Source organism: Geotrypetes seraphini, chromosome 15 (assembly GCF_902459505.1).
Source record: "Geotrypetes seraphini chromosome 15, aGeoSer1.1, whole genome shotgun sequence".
NCBI classification, from domain to species: domain Eukaryota; kingdom Metazoa; phylum Chordata; class Amphibia; order Gymnophiona; family Dermophiidae; genus Geotrypetes; species Geotrypetes seraphini.
The window spans coordinates 32487434-32502105 of record NC_047098.1 but is presented as its reverse complement, the minus strand read 5'-3'; the positions used below and the strand labels follow the sequence as shown (position 1 = coordinate 32502105).

Here is a 14672-nt window from a genome sequence, read left to right as displayed (position 1 = left end):
GGGCTCCGGAAGGAGGTCTGGTGTTGAGCTGAGACTCACTGCAATGACTGAACTAAGGTAAAGGAGGAAAGGCTGTGAGGTTAAAATATTCTTCGAGTCAATTCAAATGAGCACCCATAGAACCAAATCCTGGTTCTGTCTAAGAAGAAGGAAATGGCAGGTTAAAATAAAAATAGGCCCTCTGCTCCCTAGAGTCTGTCCCACTTGAGGAGGCTAACATATAGGCAATGACAACTGTACTGGATACAGAACATAACCTGCTTTGGAGGGCTGCTACTGCCTCTTTTACTGTTTTCGCCTTCAGGGTTTATGCCTGAAAGCTGTAGGGAAAGCACCAAGGTCATTAAAACCTCTGTAACATTAGCACTTTCTGACTCCAGATCGTATTGCTGCCGCCTTCACTTATACGGAAGAGTTGACCTGCTGTAGGAGACCATCTGCTATGAGACAAGATTTAGGTAATGTCTTAATACTCAAACAGCAACAGGAGGTCTGGTTCTTTGTACTGACTGCTCTGTAGTATCGGACAGGCAGCCTTTTGTGTTGGGATTTAATTTATGCAGCAACAGTTCTTTATCCCCGGTTTTCTCAGCTGCTCTCTTTCTCCCATTCTTGGAAGCAGAATACAACCTTGCATTCCCTCAGCAGCTCCCACTCCGTGTAGGATATCATCATATACTGTAAGTTTGCTATAAGACACTACAGTATAGATGATGTACTACCCTGGGTGTCACCTACGCTGTAGGACAAAAGTAATGGCCAGGATTCACAGCCAATCACAGGAGCTAACTGTGGTCCGTCTCTCCAGCCTGGAGACACTGCTGTTCTTAACGCTGGGATTTTTGTACTTCACAAGTTTCCATGTTCCCTCGCATGGGCTATGGCTTCTTTCTCAATACTAAGTTTTCCGTTTACTGTACAAAATTGCAGCCTGAGATGATGCTTCCCAAATTGCATTAGTCAGCAAGTAGTTCATATCACCTTCAAAAGGGGAAACCTGGAATTAGACACTATGATACTAGGAAACTAGGCAACAATGCAGAATTTGCTCTTTCAACAATGTAATTTCTGCACCGTTTTTTCCTAATTCAAAGCTTTTTGCTTCTTTACCAGCACTGTGATCTTCTTATTGGGAAAAAAACCCAAACGATCTGGCAGACCAGACAGATGAAGACCAAGGCCAGCAGAGGGAGCGAGTAATCGTAAGCCAGAGAAATCTTGCAGTGAGATGTAGCACTCATGAAATATTTCCATTTTCCCAATAATCCTGGTTGCAGGTGTCTTCACAACTTTCCCTACACACCAGCTCAGCTGAAGGCAGCAACCAGCTTTCCTTTGATCCAAGAAGAGAGATATCCCATACCCAACCCGTTGATTTCTACTGCAACACCAGCATTTCTAAGGAGTGTCAGTTAAACCGTTACCATTACTGACTTTAGTAATGGTAACGGTTCTGCTGCTGCCCCTATTGTCACCGCCAAAGAAAAGCAAATGGAAGAGCACCGATTGTCATGTGTTTATATCACTTTTGATTGCAGTTTTACTTAAGTAAATTAAAATATGTTTCACTGTGAATTTTGATTTTGGTTTATGTAAGAAATGAACACTTGTGGGTGAGCCAATCCATGAACACCACATCTAATTTCTACAGCTCAGTGTGAGATATGTTAAATTCACCTTCTCTCTATCTCAGAAGCAAGGGGGAGGGGGGGGGAATACTAGCATGACACTTGGCTGTCAAAGATTTCCTACTTGTGAATTCTGGATTTTTGTACAAAATTTGATACTGTAATTGGTAATAAGGTTCTAGATTGACTGTTTTATTATAATTATACTTTAATAAATATAAAATTAAAAAAAATAAAACTTGAATGTGATTGCTGGAAGCAGAGAGTACCTAAAGCATATGAATGCTAGAACAGCAACACAGTCAGTCATGTTCCACCATTCCTAGTAAAAGAGTACCTCCTACAGCCACTGCACACCAAAAATACAAGAGAAAATGCTGAAATATGAAAATATACATTCAATATATAGCTGGATAACAATTTATATCAAACAAATGTTAAGAGATGTTTAATTGAGGTCCTTACAGCATAGCTCTCTCATGGGAGAAGGCATATCAGGGAGCAGAATCGATCTATTATGAACTGCACTGCACAACTTTTCAGAGAAACACACCACCTCCTCAGAGAGAGATCTTATATCTCACTCCATAGGAATCTAAGCAATGATGAGACATGTGCAAGAGGTTCTCACCTGTTCCAATCCCCGAGCCAGCAGGTAGGTAACATCTCAGAGTGATGCATCTGTACATCACACCATTATTTCTATTTGGTAAGCAAGTAACATATCTGTATCACATTCCTGCACAGAAGATGCAAGTCCTATAGAATCTCTGTTCAACAGGGGACAATGTCCATCATTGCTTTACTTTCACAGAGAGTTTTAAGTGGACGTCACAGAGGAAGACATTCATTAGATCCTGCCCAGCTTCCTTTGCAATCCTACTGATCAGCTGACCTCCCTGACCAATCAGCATTTTCTGTGGAAACCAAAATATTTAATTATATGATCTGTAGACTTCCAGTTCAAGATACTTAATGCAGAGCACACCTAAAACGAATTGATTGTCATTTAACTTTTGAGGAGCAGGGATCATCTGTTGTTGCTAAAGGATTTGGGGCATTAAGACAACTTAGAGCCATTAGAGATTTTTTAGATGAGAAATCATTGCATATGTTAATTCATGCCTTTGTATTGTTGAAGTTAGATTATGGTAATTTAATATATGCAGGTATAGGGTTAGGACAGCTGAAACGTCTACAAATAGTGCAAAACACTGCGACTAGATTATTAGGCTGTGCACATATTCATGATCATGGACACCTTTGTATTTAAAATTCCATTGGTTACCAATGGAATTTAGGATTAAATTTAAGATCTTGATGTTGGCACATAGAGCATTATTGTGTTATTTTATGTCCCAAGGCATCTATTATGATCTCTGAATGACAACAGGGTAGTTGTTCTACATATTTCGAAGGCACATCTTGCATCAACTAGAGACTGTGCGTTGTTTTATTTAGTTCCACATTTATGGAATAATCTGCCCACAGATTTGAGAAAAGAAGAATCATATATAAACTTTAAAAGACCCCTACAAGCTCATTTTTTTTCAATTGGCTTTCTCAAATTGAATAATTGAGTTTGGGACTGTAATCTGTAATTTATATTAATTAATTGGGGGCGTGGCTTGAAACGCAACAAGATGGACGGGTGATCAAGAAGCTCTCTAACCCAGGCATACACATTTGGTAATGTTACTTCCAGATGGCTGTTTTTTACATTTTTGCTGGTGATCCTTAAAAATAAGAGATGGCATCGTCAAAACAATTAATGATTAATGTCATTCCCTGAGGCATTCTCGTTGGTGAAGAGCCGTGGTAGATGAAAGAGCCGTGGTAGATGAAACAGCTAACAGAACAGCGCTTCTTCAGAAGGAGATAGGGGAAAAAACAAACAAAAGCTACTGCCCTCCCCTCCTGCCCACCTCTCAACCGCAAAAAAAAAAAAAAAAAAAAAGAAGTTGTGCCACCTCAGAGAAGAAAACCAAATTTTCTTTATGACTGGTGTGCAGAATTCAGACCTCAAAGACCACAAACAGGTCAGGTTTTCAGTATATTCATCATGAATATGCACGAGAGATTTGCATATAGTGGCAGCATTCTTCTTTTGCATATTCACTAGCAGCATCCTGAATTCATGACCTTTCTGTGACTCTTGAGGACTAATCTTTGCCCTATAGAGCAGAGGTACATGAGTTGTTTCTACTCTACCCCAGCTCCCATCTGACATATCACAGCCCATTGAGGATACTCACCACATGATTCTCTTTCTGCACCAGAAGCTTCTGAAAGATGACTAGTTCCCCACTTGGACCCTCGTCCCACAGGATTGTGTCCTGCAAAATTAGAGTAAACTTTCAAGTACAGCAGAGCCTCTCTCTCTCTCTCTGCCCACTGGTAGGGGATGTTTCCTTTGCTTTCTATACTTTGTTCCTGTACATACAATGTATTATAAGTTTAAAAGAAGCCAAGAAAGCCTGGGATAAGCACAGAGGAGGAGTCTTAGTTATAGTTACAAAGAGAAGACAAAGTCAAAAAATACCCAAGGGTCTGTGGAAGAGGAAACTGTTTCTATGTGCTAATCCTCTAGAACTCCTACCTGTGAGGAGGCAAAAGAGAAATCTATCCCCCTAATTGCATCCCTACCCTGCCATCCTGTTTGCCTGTCTTGATGTTAAGCTCTTCTGAGCAGGGACTGTCTCCTAGTGACTCTCTCCTTGTGACTCTGTACAATGCTGTGTCTGTCTGGTAGCACTCTAGAAATAATTAATAATAATAGAAATCCCAACAAAACCTCTATAGACAGATTCTGCAAGGAAAGAAAACCAAAGAAAATTGGTTTTGAAAGCCATTCCATTTGCGTCCCTAATAGGCTCTACAATTAAAAATTTGTACATAAGAACATAAGAATTGCCACTGCTGAGTCAGACCAGTGGTCCATCATGCCCAGCAGTCCGCTCACGCGTCGGCCCTCTGGTCTAAGATCAGCACCCTAACTGAGACTAGCCCTACCAGCACACGTTCTTGTTCAGCAGAAACTTGTCTAACTTTGTCTTGAATCCTTGGAGGGTGTTTTCCCTATAACAGCCTCTGGAAGAGCGTTCCAGCTCTCTACCACTCCCTGGGTGAAGAAGAACTTCCTTACGTTTGTACGGAATCTATCCCCTTTCAACTTTAGAGAGTGCCCTCTTGTCCTTATTTACCAAGTCTATCCCCTTCAGTACCTTGAATGTTTCGATCATGTCCCCTCTCAATCTCCTCTGTTCGAGAGAGAAGAGGCCCAGTTTCTCTAATCTTTCGCTGTACGGCAGCTCCTCCAGCCCCTTAACCATCTTAGTCGCTCTTCTCTGGATCCTTTTGAGTAGTACTGTGTTCTACTCAAAAAGGTAGATGGCAGGGTAGGGAATGCTCTTCCATAGGCTGTTATAGGGGAAAACACCCTCCAAGGATTCAAGACAAAGTTAGACAAGTTTCTGCTGAACAAGAACGTGCGCTAGTAGGGCTAGTCTCAGTTAGGGTGCTGATCTTAGACCAGAAGGCCACCACATGAGCGGACTGCTGGGCATGATGGACTACTGGTCTGACTCAGCAGTACTGGGAGCTGCCATATCACTGCTTACCACTCCACCTCTCTTCTAATGCCACTTGGATAAATTTGCATGGCCTCATGCTGAAGTCCAGCCATTACTCAGTTCTCTTAATTGACTCCTCACTGCTTCATCTCCAGGAATCTTTACGTTACATCCCTTCTTTCTGCTCATCATTATAACAGGTTTCATAATATTTGGACAAACTGCTATTTATACTAGAATTCTGGTAATATTCTATTTTCTGATTCAATCTCACTGCATTCAAGTCCAGAATAATCTGGCTAAAAACCCTTTGTCTGGGTTACTCTCATCTTTTGCCACTTCTGGTTTCTTGCTCTAAACCCAATGCCTCTGTTCAAGTCTCTTTTCTTTACCCTGAAGTGTATTCATGACTTTATTCCCCATTCATAGTCCCTCATACACTTTTTTTTTAAATTTTCAACTAAGTTCTTTATTGTCTTTCATCTAAAATGCTTCTCATTCTGGGGTCTTCTCTCCTTGTACCCAGACATCCAGGATGCAGTGTTACTTTAAAAGTGTTCAAGATCAAACAATTTACTCTAGTTGCTTTCTAATACTTCATCTTTGCTCAGATTCTCTTTTTCTTTATGTTGTCCTACCTGTACCACACTGTAGGGCACTTCCTGGGGAAGATATTCCAACAGCTTTTCACGAATGATGTTATCACAGATGTCCTGTGGTGACTGGGTAGTAAGGACTTCACTGTGGTACTCCCAAGGTCTTGGCCTTGCCAGTGTCAGAAGGTATTTCTGAGGAGTAAAGCAAGCAGGAATTCATGGTGAAGGAAGGTGGTTCTCAAAGCTCTTAGTGTACTTTAAGAAGGTTATGGAAGGTCACATATAAGAGAGAGACAGGACCGTCAATCTCTGCTGCTGCCCACTTCCCACAGCCTTGTGGACAAAGACATGTTATAAATATAAGAATTGTTACTTCTGTGCTGCACAACACAGCTTTCTATACCCCTAACTAATCAGAAAAACACATGAGGATTAGAAGTTGGATAAATCAAGTCATACTACACTAAAAAAATGCAGTCCTTGCCTCAAGCACCGTCCTGAAAGCATTTCATACAGAAGCTTTATAAGAGTACAGAAATACATGCTTCATATAAATAGTAACATTTTCATAAAGCCTAAGAATGTAGAGAAAGCTGATGTCCAGACAGACCCCAGCTTTTTCAAACAAATTCCTAGAACTCTACCTTCAGTGTGTGCACCTCCTCTCCGCTCACTGCAGACAGCATAAACACGTCCTGGAAGAGGGGCCAACCCTTCTTCTTTTTCAGGTCTCGAAGCTGCTGCTTTTCAGTCTGCAACTGGTCTGTATAATCGGCTAAGTCATCTGCGCAGAGTGGTCCTGGGGTCCCACAGGTCTCTTCTTCAGGCACTGGATCCTCACTGGTGGAGGGCATTTGCGAATGTAAAGGGGGAGAAATCTCTCTCTCACCAGTGTCTACAGGAGTTTTAATCAAAGGCTTCACATTTAGCTTCTTTCCTTTAACAATTCCCTCAGTGAGCTTCCATGTCAAATCCAATAAAAAACTTTTTTTCTTCAACAGGTCCACCTTAGTATAAAGAGAAAATGAAAAAAGGTAATAGGGAAATGGAAACTTGGTAGTGTTTACCTGAGAGCATGCACAGTAAGCCTTCTAGGACTAGAATAACCAACTCGAACATTTTAGTTTGTTTCAAAAAGTCTAATACAGAGAAATCAGAGCTACCCAAACTCAAAAAAGCATTCACTCTCAGGAAGCACCTCCCTTCCTTAGGCTGTTATTACTACAAAGGCTTAAAATCCAAACCACTACTAACAGACACAAATTCAAGGCAGTCTCTACCTGTACAGCTTAGAATCTATTTAAGACAGAAACAGGACAAGTAAGAATTATGGAGTTTCATTTATAATGTTGAAATGGTTAAAACTGACAAAATGAACCAGAGAAAGAGTTAAGATTTAAAAAGTGGCCTCAAAGAGTGAGTTTTTAGGCTCCTGCATAGTGTTAGCCCTACCATGTCAGAAAACAGGCTTAATCATTCTCACATACCTTATTCAGAACCAGGACACTTGGAACTTGGGGATGCAGGAAGAGGCACTTCAGAACTTCAAAACCAAGACTCTGGCGAGTCCACTTATCTGAAACATCTACCAGAACCAGAACTAAAAGGAAAGAGACATCATTGAACATGTGCCTTGAAAACACATCCTCTCTATATGATCTTTCACTAACCCCTTCCCCACCAAAATCCCCATCTACCTAAGTCTGCCATCTGCATGGTGTCCCAAGGGTCCTGCAGCAATGATTTTTCCAGATGATGCCTGAAAAAAATACAACAGATTGTTTTTTTAAAATAATTTGGATGCATATACAAGCAGCAGTATCACTCACTACTTCAGTGTTGTCTTTTCCTCAACAATTCTACACTTCCTGGGAAGGCCTCCAGGAAGAATTTCCTTAATGTTTCAGAGAAGCATTTGTCTCCAAATTATGCCACATTAAGGCACCAGAGTGACTTAATGCAATCCACTGGCCTCAAAACACTAACCATGCTTTACCTTTTCATTTTAAGGTGACTGATAAGGCCAGGTGTGTCGAGAAGTATCTAAAACAGAAAACATGAAAAATCAGCTAAATGCACCAGGATAACTTTAAAACAGGAATTCTCAACCCAGGCCTTGGGATACACTAAGGAAGTCTGGTTATCTTGACAATGAACACGCCTGAGAAACCTGCATACACAGCAGTACCTCCGTATCCGCTGATTCTGTATCCATGGTTTCAATTATCATTTAATGTGACACGAAAAAAAAATTGAAGAAATAAAACTATTCATAAGGTTCAAAACATGAGCCAATAGACCAAGATATGTTTTAACAAGTAAAATTCTTATTACAAGTTATGTAACACTTTGATGGAAAAGCATGTTGGTAATGTCTTTTTTTTTTTTTTTTTTAATTATCTTACAACAAGTGTACAAATAATAAAACATTTAAAATTAAATACATCACTTGAATTTCTTTCTAGTATAACCTCAAATAAATAAATGTATTCCCTTCCCACCCCCCTTTCCTTTAACATTTAATCAAAAATATACAATATAAATATTAAATACAAACCACCCTCCTCCCCCCATTTGCAAATATATTTTCACTGGAAAATGGTGTCTATTCATTACAATAAGTTGTCAGTGGCCCCCAGATCTTTAATTTATTATAATACCCTTTTTGAGTAGCAATTATGTCTTACTGTATGTAATTTATAAATAAACTTTACCATATTTATGCATGTTACATAAATATCATGTTATATAGCGTTTGATATTATCTGCCGATAAAGAGGCACTACTGTACTCTGAAAACTTGACTAGCTTGGTGCGACTCAGAAACTGGGCTAAGAATTAGAGGCCAACCGAACCCGACCCAAAATCTGGGTTCAGGTTTTGGCTGAAAGTGCCTGTGCATGAGAAGCCATTCCCAATTCCAAAATAGCAGCCTTGAACTCCTGCACCAGTCTCACAAAGCTGCCATGGGACTTTGTGGCTGCCATTTTCACAACATAGCCAGCAAGGGCAGGGGCAACTCAGGATGCTCCTGCCATAAAGAGGCTACTAGACCACCATGGCTTTTATAAGGTAGGCCCAGGGAGGGTGGAATGGGCATGCAGCTGCATTTGTGGGCAAGGTCACTGTCTATTCTGGATGAAACCAAAACCACTGTTTCAGTAGGCCTCCACCAAGAGCCTTGCTTTAAAGTGATATCCCCTTCTTATAAATACTCTCTAACAGAAGCATAATCAAGATGAAACCTTTGTGTTAGGCAAAAGCAAATATCCCTTTAGGGATCTATCAGTAAAATCAGCAGCTAGTTCTCATTTCATAGGCTCACAAAAATTATTATTATTTTTTTTTTAAAGAGAAGTGAAGCAGTCCTGACTTTCAAGCACAAAACTGTTATGTAAGAATCAGTCCCTGCCTGTCTTTTCTTTAGGCTTTAAGAAGCATGCTCTATTGATACGAGATAGGAAAATGCACAACCTCATGTCAACTTAAAAAGCTTGAGTAGTTTTTCAAGTGCAATTCTTGGGAAGTTTGTGAATATCAGGGTAACATTAACAGATAATCACCATTTCCATTCAGCACTCACCAGCTGTATGTCCCCCTCTGTGACCACACCTTGTGCCTGACAGCGGGTTGTGTGCACCTTCTTAGATACAGGAAATATCTGCAGAAAATAAAAGATAAACATTACAGGAGCACTAACATCACTCCTCACACTTAAGAGATGCCAAGCTATTCAGTTCCTAGCTGGAAATTTTAGGATAGTCCTGGATTTCTGATGCATTGGACTTGCAACACTAATTTCAACTGGCAAGATCAGGCAGTACAAATGTCACATTAATTTGGAATGAACTAGAACTGTCCTAAAATCTCCAGCCTGGAGCTGAGTAACTTGGCATATCCACGCACACTACATCCTAGGTAGATTTGTTATAGTGTACCTTTCTCCCCAGAAGCTGATTAGAAAGGGTTGATTTCCCAGCATTAGGAGCCCCAATGATAGCCACTCGCAGGATCTTGGGGTTTTCTGGTTGATCTGGTTTATGCACCAGTAGATTTTCCTGTAGTGCTACAAATGAAAAAAATAAAAATGCTCACATGAAAAGGAGGACGATGACGTCTGGATATAAAATGTTAACAGATTGTCACTGCTCTAACAAATCTCTTAGCTTCCATGCTTGTTTCCACCAGAGTTACAGAATAAACAGCATGTGTTTTTCAGGAATGGATATGGCACACAATCACTATTCAAATGCCCAAAGTATCATATTTCCAGTTCATTACTCTGACAAAAATAACCCTAAATAATGTTATTAGCCTGAAATGACATGAGTGGTCAGGAATTCACCTCCTCTTTTATGCATTTTCTGAGTAACTAATAATTATTTTATAGGCCACATCATATTATTGAATATATAATTAGTCCAATCAAGCAGGTCCCTTTCTCTAAAATGACTGCATGAATTCAGTTGTGTGACTGCCCTATTAGTTTTAAGATTAATAAGTACAAATAAAGCAAAATATATGTTGCTTGACTAGTTTTCGAAGGCTGGAACCTTCTTCCTCCGGTCAGAACAGTAGGTGAAGAAATAACAGTAGGCCTAAACCAGAAGCTCCTTTGGCTCAGCTCTTTGCATCTCTGTATTCTTTACCACAAAGCTTACATAAGACATATACATACTACCAATTTTATAAAGTTAATTGCCCGGCCTCTTTCTAGAACCTGAAGTTACCTTTATTAAAGGACACTGCTGGGGGAATCAGTGCGGAGTCAGTGTCAGCGACGCCTAGCAGAGGGCCCAAGGCAGCGTCGTTTCCATAGAGAGTTGCCGCCGTCCGGAGTCTGCGCAGCGTTGGCCAAAAACCGCGAAGCCCTGAATGAAAGAGATCAAGAGAAACGCCATCAGGGAGAACATCGAAGCCTGTGTCAGCAGGCAGCCGGCTCCACTCGGTCCTCACCTGTTTCCCGGTGCCGGACAGCTACGCGCATCAGTCTTCCCAACATTACTGCTGCCATTGTTACCGTAGAGCACGCTGGGATGGAGGAGGTATAGCGGACCCGTGTGACCATAGAATCTGGCAAGTCCGCCACACGGTTGAGGGCGCTATTGAGCGCCCAAAGGCGGAAGAAGGTACCAGCAAGATAGACCAGGACTGCAGGCAGACTCAATTCAGCTGAGCTCGCATTGCTTCTGGTGCGTTTTGTGCTTTGGTGTTAGCTCTAAAGTACTTTCAACTTATTGTAATGAATAGACACCATTTTTCAGTGAAAGTATATTTGCAAATGGGGGGGGGGGGAGGAGAAGGGTGGTTTATAGTTTACTGTGGGTTTAATCAATAGAAAATAATATTTTTTAAAAATAAATAAATTTATTTCCTCCCCACCCACCCTTTTCTTTTTTGATTAATAGAAAATAATATTTTTGTATATTTTTTATTAATTGCTAAAGAAAAGGGTGGGTGGGGAGGGAAATTTATTTATTTGATGTTATACTAGAAAGAAATTAAAGTGATGTAGTTAATTTTAAATGTTTTTATTATTTGTACACTTGTTGTAAGATTAAGAAATGAATAAAGAATTTAAAAAAAAAAGAAAAAAGAATATTTATATTGTATATTTTTGATTAAATGTTAAAGGAAAGGGGGTTGGGAAGGGAATAAATTTATATATTTGATGCTATATTTGAAAGCAAGAAATTCAAGTGATGTATTTAATTTCAAATGTTTTATTATTTGTACACTTGATGTAAGATTAAAAATGAATAAAGAATTTAAAATATATATATATATACTTTCAATAGAAAATGGTAAGTTGTCAATGGCCCCCAGATCTTTTTAAATTTATTATAATTCATAGAAACTTTGTTTTCCCCATTCTGATTTTGAACTAGGGTTGCCAACTGGTTTCAGAGTCACCGGACAGGGCTGATCCGGGCCCGGGTTTACCCCTTTGCACAACAGAACTTACCATTTTACTTTTCTTAGGAAATGCAATGGGAATATCAGAACTACAAGTCCCTGCAAGCAATGGGATAAAGCACAGACTGCATTAATACTGTCAGCAAATCTGGAGCCAACTGGCAATCCAATTTTGAACTTTACAGCCCGAAGTGCTGGGATGTAAAGGGCCTAGTTTTGCCCATTGAAATCAATGCTGCAAGTCCCATAACATAGTGGTCAGAAATCTAGGATTATCCAGTCTCCAGCCTGGAACTAGGCATCTTTGTGGCTGCTATGGGTGCCTGAGCACGCCCAATAGTAAGCACAGTTTTTCATTGTATCCAAGAAAGGCTAACTGGCATTTTTCACAGAGAGGGTTGCTGATGCTTGAAAAGCCCTCCTAAGTGAGGTGGTGAAGACAAAATTCCCCAAAAAGGTGTAGGACAAACCCAGAGGATCTCTAATTAGTAAACGAGATCTACCTTATGTGTTTTAAAGGAGGGGAAGTGTGGAGACTATCAGGATTAATTATCAAAATCATCATGGTCAGATCAAGGCTAAAAGCCTGAAAGTTAATAAGGGGAGCACATATAGAATATAAATACATAATGTATAATTTTCAAAGTTGGTTACATAAGTAAATGGGATAGCTCAGTCTCTCTGCAGGTAAATGTGGGTGGGGGTAGGTTTGTTTTGAGCTTGTGACTTAGGGGCAGCTTTAATATTTTGGCACTCGTAGGTAAGACTAAATAGCAAATCCAAAGAGAGGGGATGGGTGGAGATCCCAACTATTAGATAGCCAGAAATAAAGACCATAATGCTAGTGTCAGGCTTCTGAAGCAGCCACATGCATAACCCTGTAGGAGTTCCTTTTGTTACATCCTGTTAAATTTGATTACACTGCTTAGCACCAAGGAAAGCAGCATATTAAATTCAAAAACATAAACAAATTAAACAGGCTCTACTTTGACTTGGGAGTCTGGAGTAGAGACCAGGGATCCTGCAAGGTTCACCTCTGGAATCATGGGTATTGCACCGGGATGGAGGCACCTTGAGGGGTTCAAATGTTACCTCAGTAGTGTGTCTCTTTTCCTGCTCTCCAGCCACACTCAACCCCTCCACAAAGTAGTAAGCCACGCTTCCAGCACACCGCTCGCTGTCAGAGGGAAGGCTTCTGGGTCAGCCACATGCAAGAATTGCAGCCCACAGCCCTGCCAAGAAGTACGGCTGGAAGGTAGGAAAGAGGCAGCCGACCTGGATGGTTCCGGTATAGTCTCATAGGAGGGGGGCATGGAAGTAGTTGGGCCATAGAAAGGAGAGAGCAAGCGAGCATGCGTTAAGCCAAAGGAGGGAGAGAGGCGGAGCGCGTTAGGACATGGGAGGGGCATGAACTTGGGACAAAAGCTGGAAGATGGGGGACATAAAAGGGAGAGAGGGAGCATGTTTGGACACAGAAGGGAGGGGGCATGAACTTGGAACAGAAGGGAGAGAGGAAGGGGGAACAAACTTGGGACATAGGATAGGGGAAGGAATAGAAAGGGAGAATTGTTGGGCATGGGTGTGAGTGAGAGGGTGCACATGGGGAAAGGAAGAAAGGAAAATTGTTAGGCATAGGGAGGGAGAAGAGTGAGGTAGTGATGCATGGGGAAGAGAAAGATCAAAGGGAGAAATGTTGGAGCGGGAATAGTGGGATATACTGAAAGGAATGCTAGAGGGAGGAATGGTGGAGGGAGAGATGTGGTATGGTGTTGGAGAGGGGTGATAGAAAGAAATGTTGGGCATGGGGCTGCTGGGCAGAGACGAAAGATGCTGCACATTATCCTGGGGATGAGAGGGAGAAATGTTGGATGTGGCAATAGAGGGAATGGGAGAGATGCACCCTCTTCTCTTCCCCACTCCCTTTGAAGCAAGGGAGGGAGAGAAAGAGAGATAATGGACAGTGAGAGAGAGGGGGGAGACATGTTGCACATGGGGTGGAGAGAGGAAGAAATGCTGTGCAGGAGTAGAGAGGGGAAAAAGAGGGAGAATGATCCAGGATAGATGGGAGTGAGGATGCTGTACAATGGGAGTGAAGAAGAATTTGCAGAAAAAAGAGAAACTGGAACAAATGATGGAAAAATACATTTCCAGCCAACAAAGGTTAAAAAATAAAATTGACTGAAATATAGTAGCTTTAGGAAGTGTATATAGCAGATGTCTTTGTATTATGTTCAGGGAAAGGGAAAGAAGGTACCAAGCCTCAAGGCTAAGCAAAATCAACAAAAAGAGGCACTGGAGATGTCAGGCCCAACCTGTGGTCACAAATCCTTTATTTACAGTTTGTATCAAAGTTTTATAACAAGTCTTTGAAAATTGCAAGAACAGTCTAAGTTCCAAAAGACAAATTGCCTTCCATGGGAATAGGATCTCTTAGGGAGAGGAGGAGATGGTGGAAGCTGTGGATGGGTCTTTATCTGGCATTATGTTTCATTTACATTTTCTATTTCAATGGGCCATAAACAAAGTGTGGAGTACCTCTTCACAGGCAACCTCCATCCCTAGCAGACACTTTTGTTAATTAGTTTGAGACAATGACATCTATTCTGGTACATTGGGGCAGGAGGAAGCTTTTTGATGTCCATGGCCTTGAATGTTACTCCCAGTCCAGAATTACAATGCACTCTACGGATGCTACAGAAGAATCTTTCCAGTGGACTGACTGCCCGTTTCTAGTGCACCTGCTGGTCTTGTCAAGTTTTGTAACATTGAGAAATATAAACTAAGTTGTGGGTACTGTAGTTTACACTGGTACAAGAAAGAAAAGCACAAAACAGTGAATTAGCTTTTTACTCCTCAGGCTATACACTAAATCCTTATTAAAAAAGCATTAAGGTAAGTCTTCATATCATGTGCTTATTTCTTTGCAGCTAAGTTTAACAGCTAAAGAGCCCCATCAGCAT

At 40.9% G+C, this 14672-nt stretch overlaps 1 protein-coding gene across 1 annotated transcript; it reads right to left on the bottom strand.

Annotated features, from left to right (window-relative positions):
- Positions 1-1192: 1192 nt before the first annotated feature.
- Positions 1193-11004, bottom strand: ERAL1 (Era like 12S mitochondrial rRNA chaperone 1). The gene is made up of 11 exons (XM_033922136.1): positions 10753-11004; positions 10527-10667; positions 9735-9862; positions 9380-9457; positions 7793-7839; positions 7494-7555; positions 7284-7396; positions 6441-6803; positions 5839-5988; positions 3884-3964; positions 1193-2545 (listed from the first exon to the last, which is right to left on the bottom strand). Exons 1-11 carry the CDS (start codon positions 10862-10864, stop codon positions 2423-2425), a joined length of 1398 nt encoding a protein of 465 aa, XP_033778027.1. The 5' UTR covers positions 10865-11004; the 3' UTR covers positions 1193-2422.
- Between the last annotated feature and the right edge of the window lie 3668 nt (positions 11005-14672).

Coding starts and splice junctions, on each gene's coding strand:
- ERAL1 (XM_033922136.1), bottom strand. CDS start 10,864: ATGGTCACACGGGTCCGCTATACCTCCTCCATCCCAGCGTGCTCTACG. Junction 5,989..6,440: donor AGGAGGTGCACACACTGAAG/GTAGAGTTCTAG, acceptor TTTACTCCTCAG/AAATACCTTCTGACACTGGC. Junction 3,965..5,838: donor TGCCCTACAGTGTGGTACAG/GTAGGACAACAT, acceptor CTAATTTTGCAG/GACACAATCCTGTGGGACGA.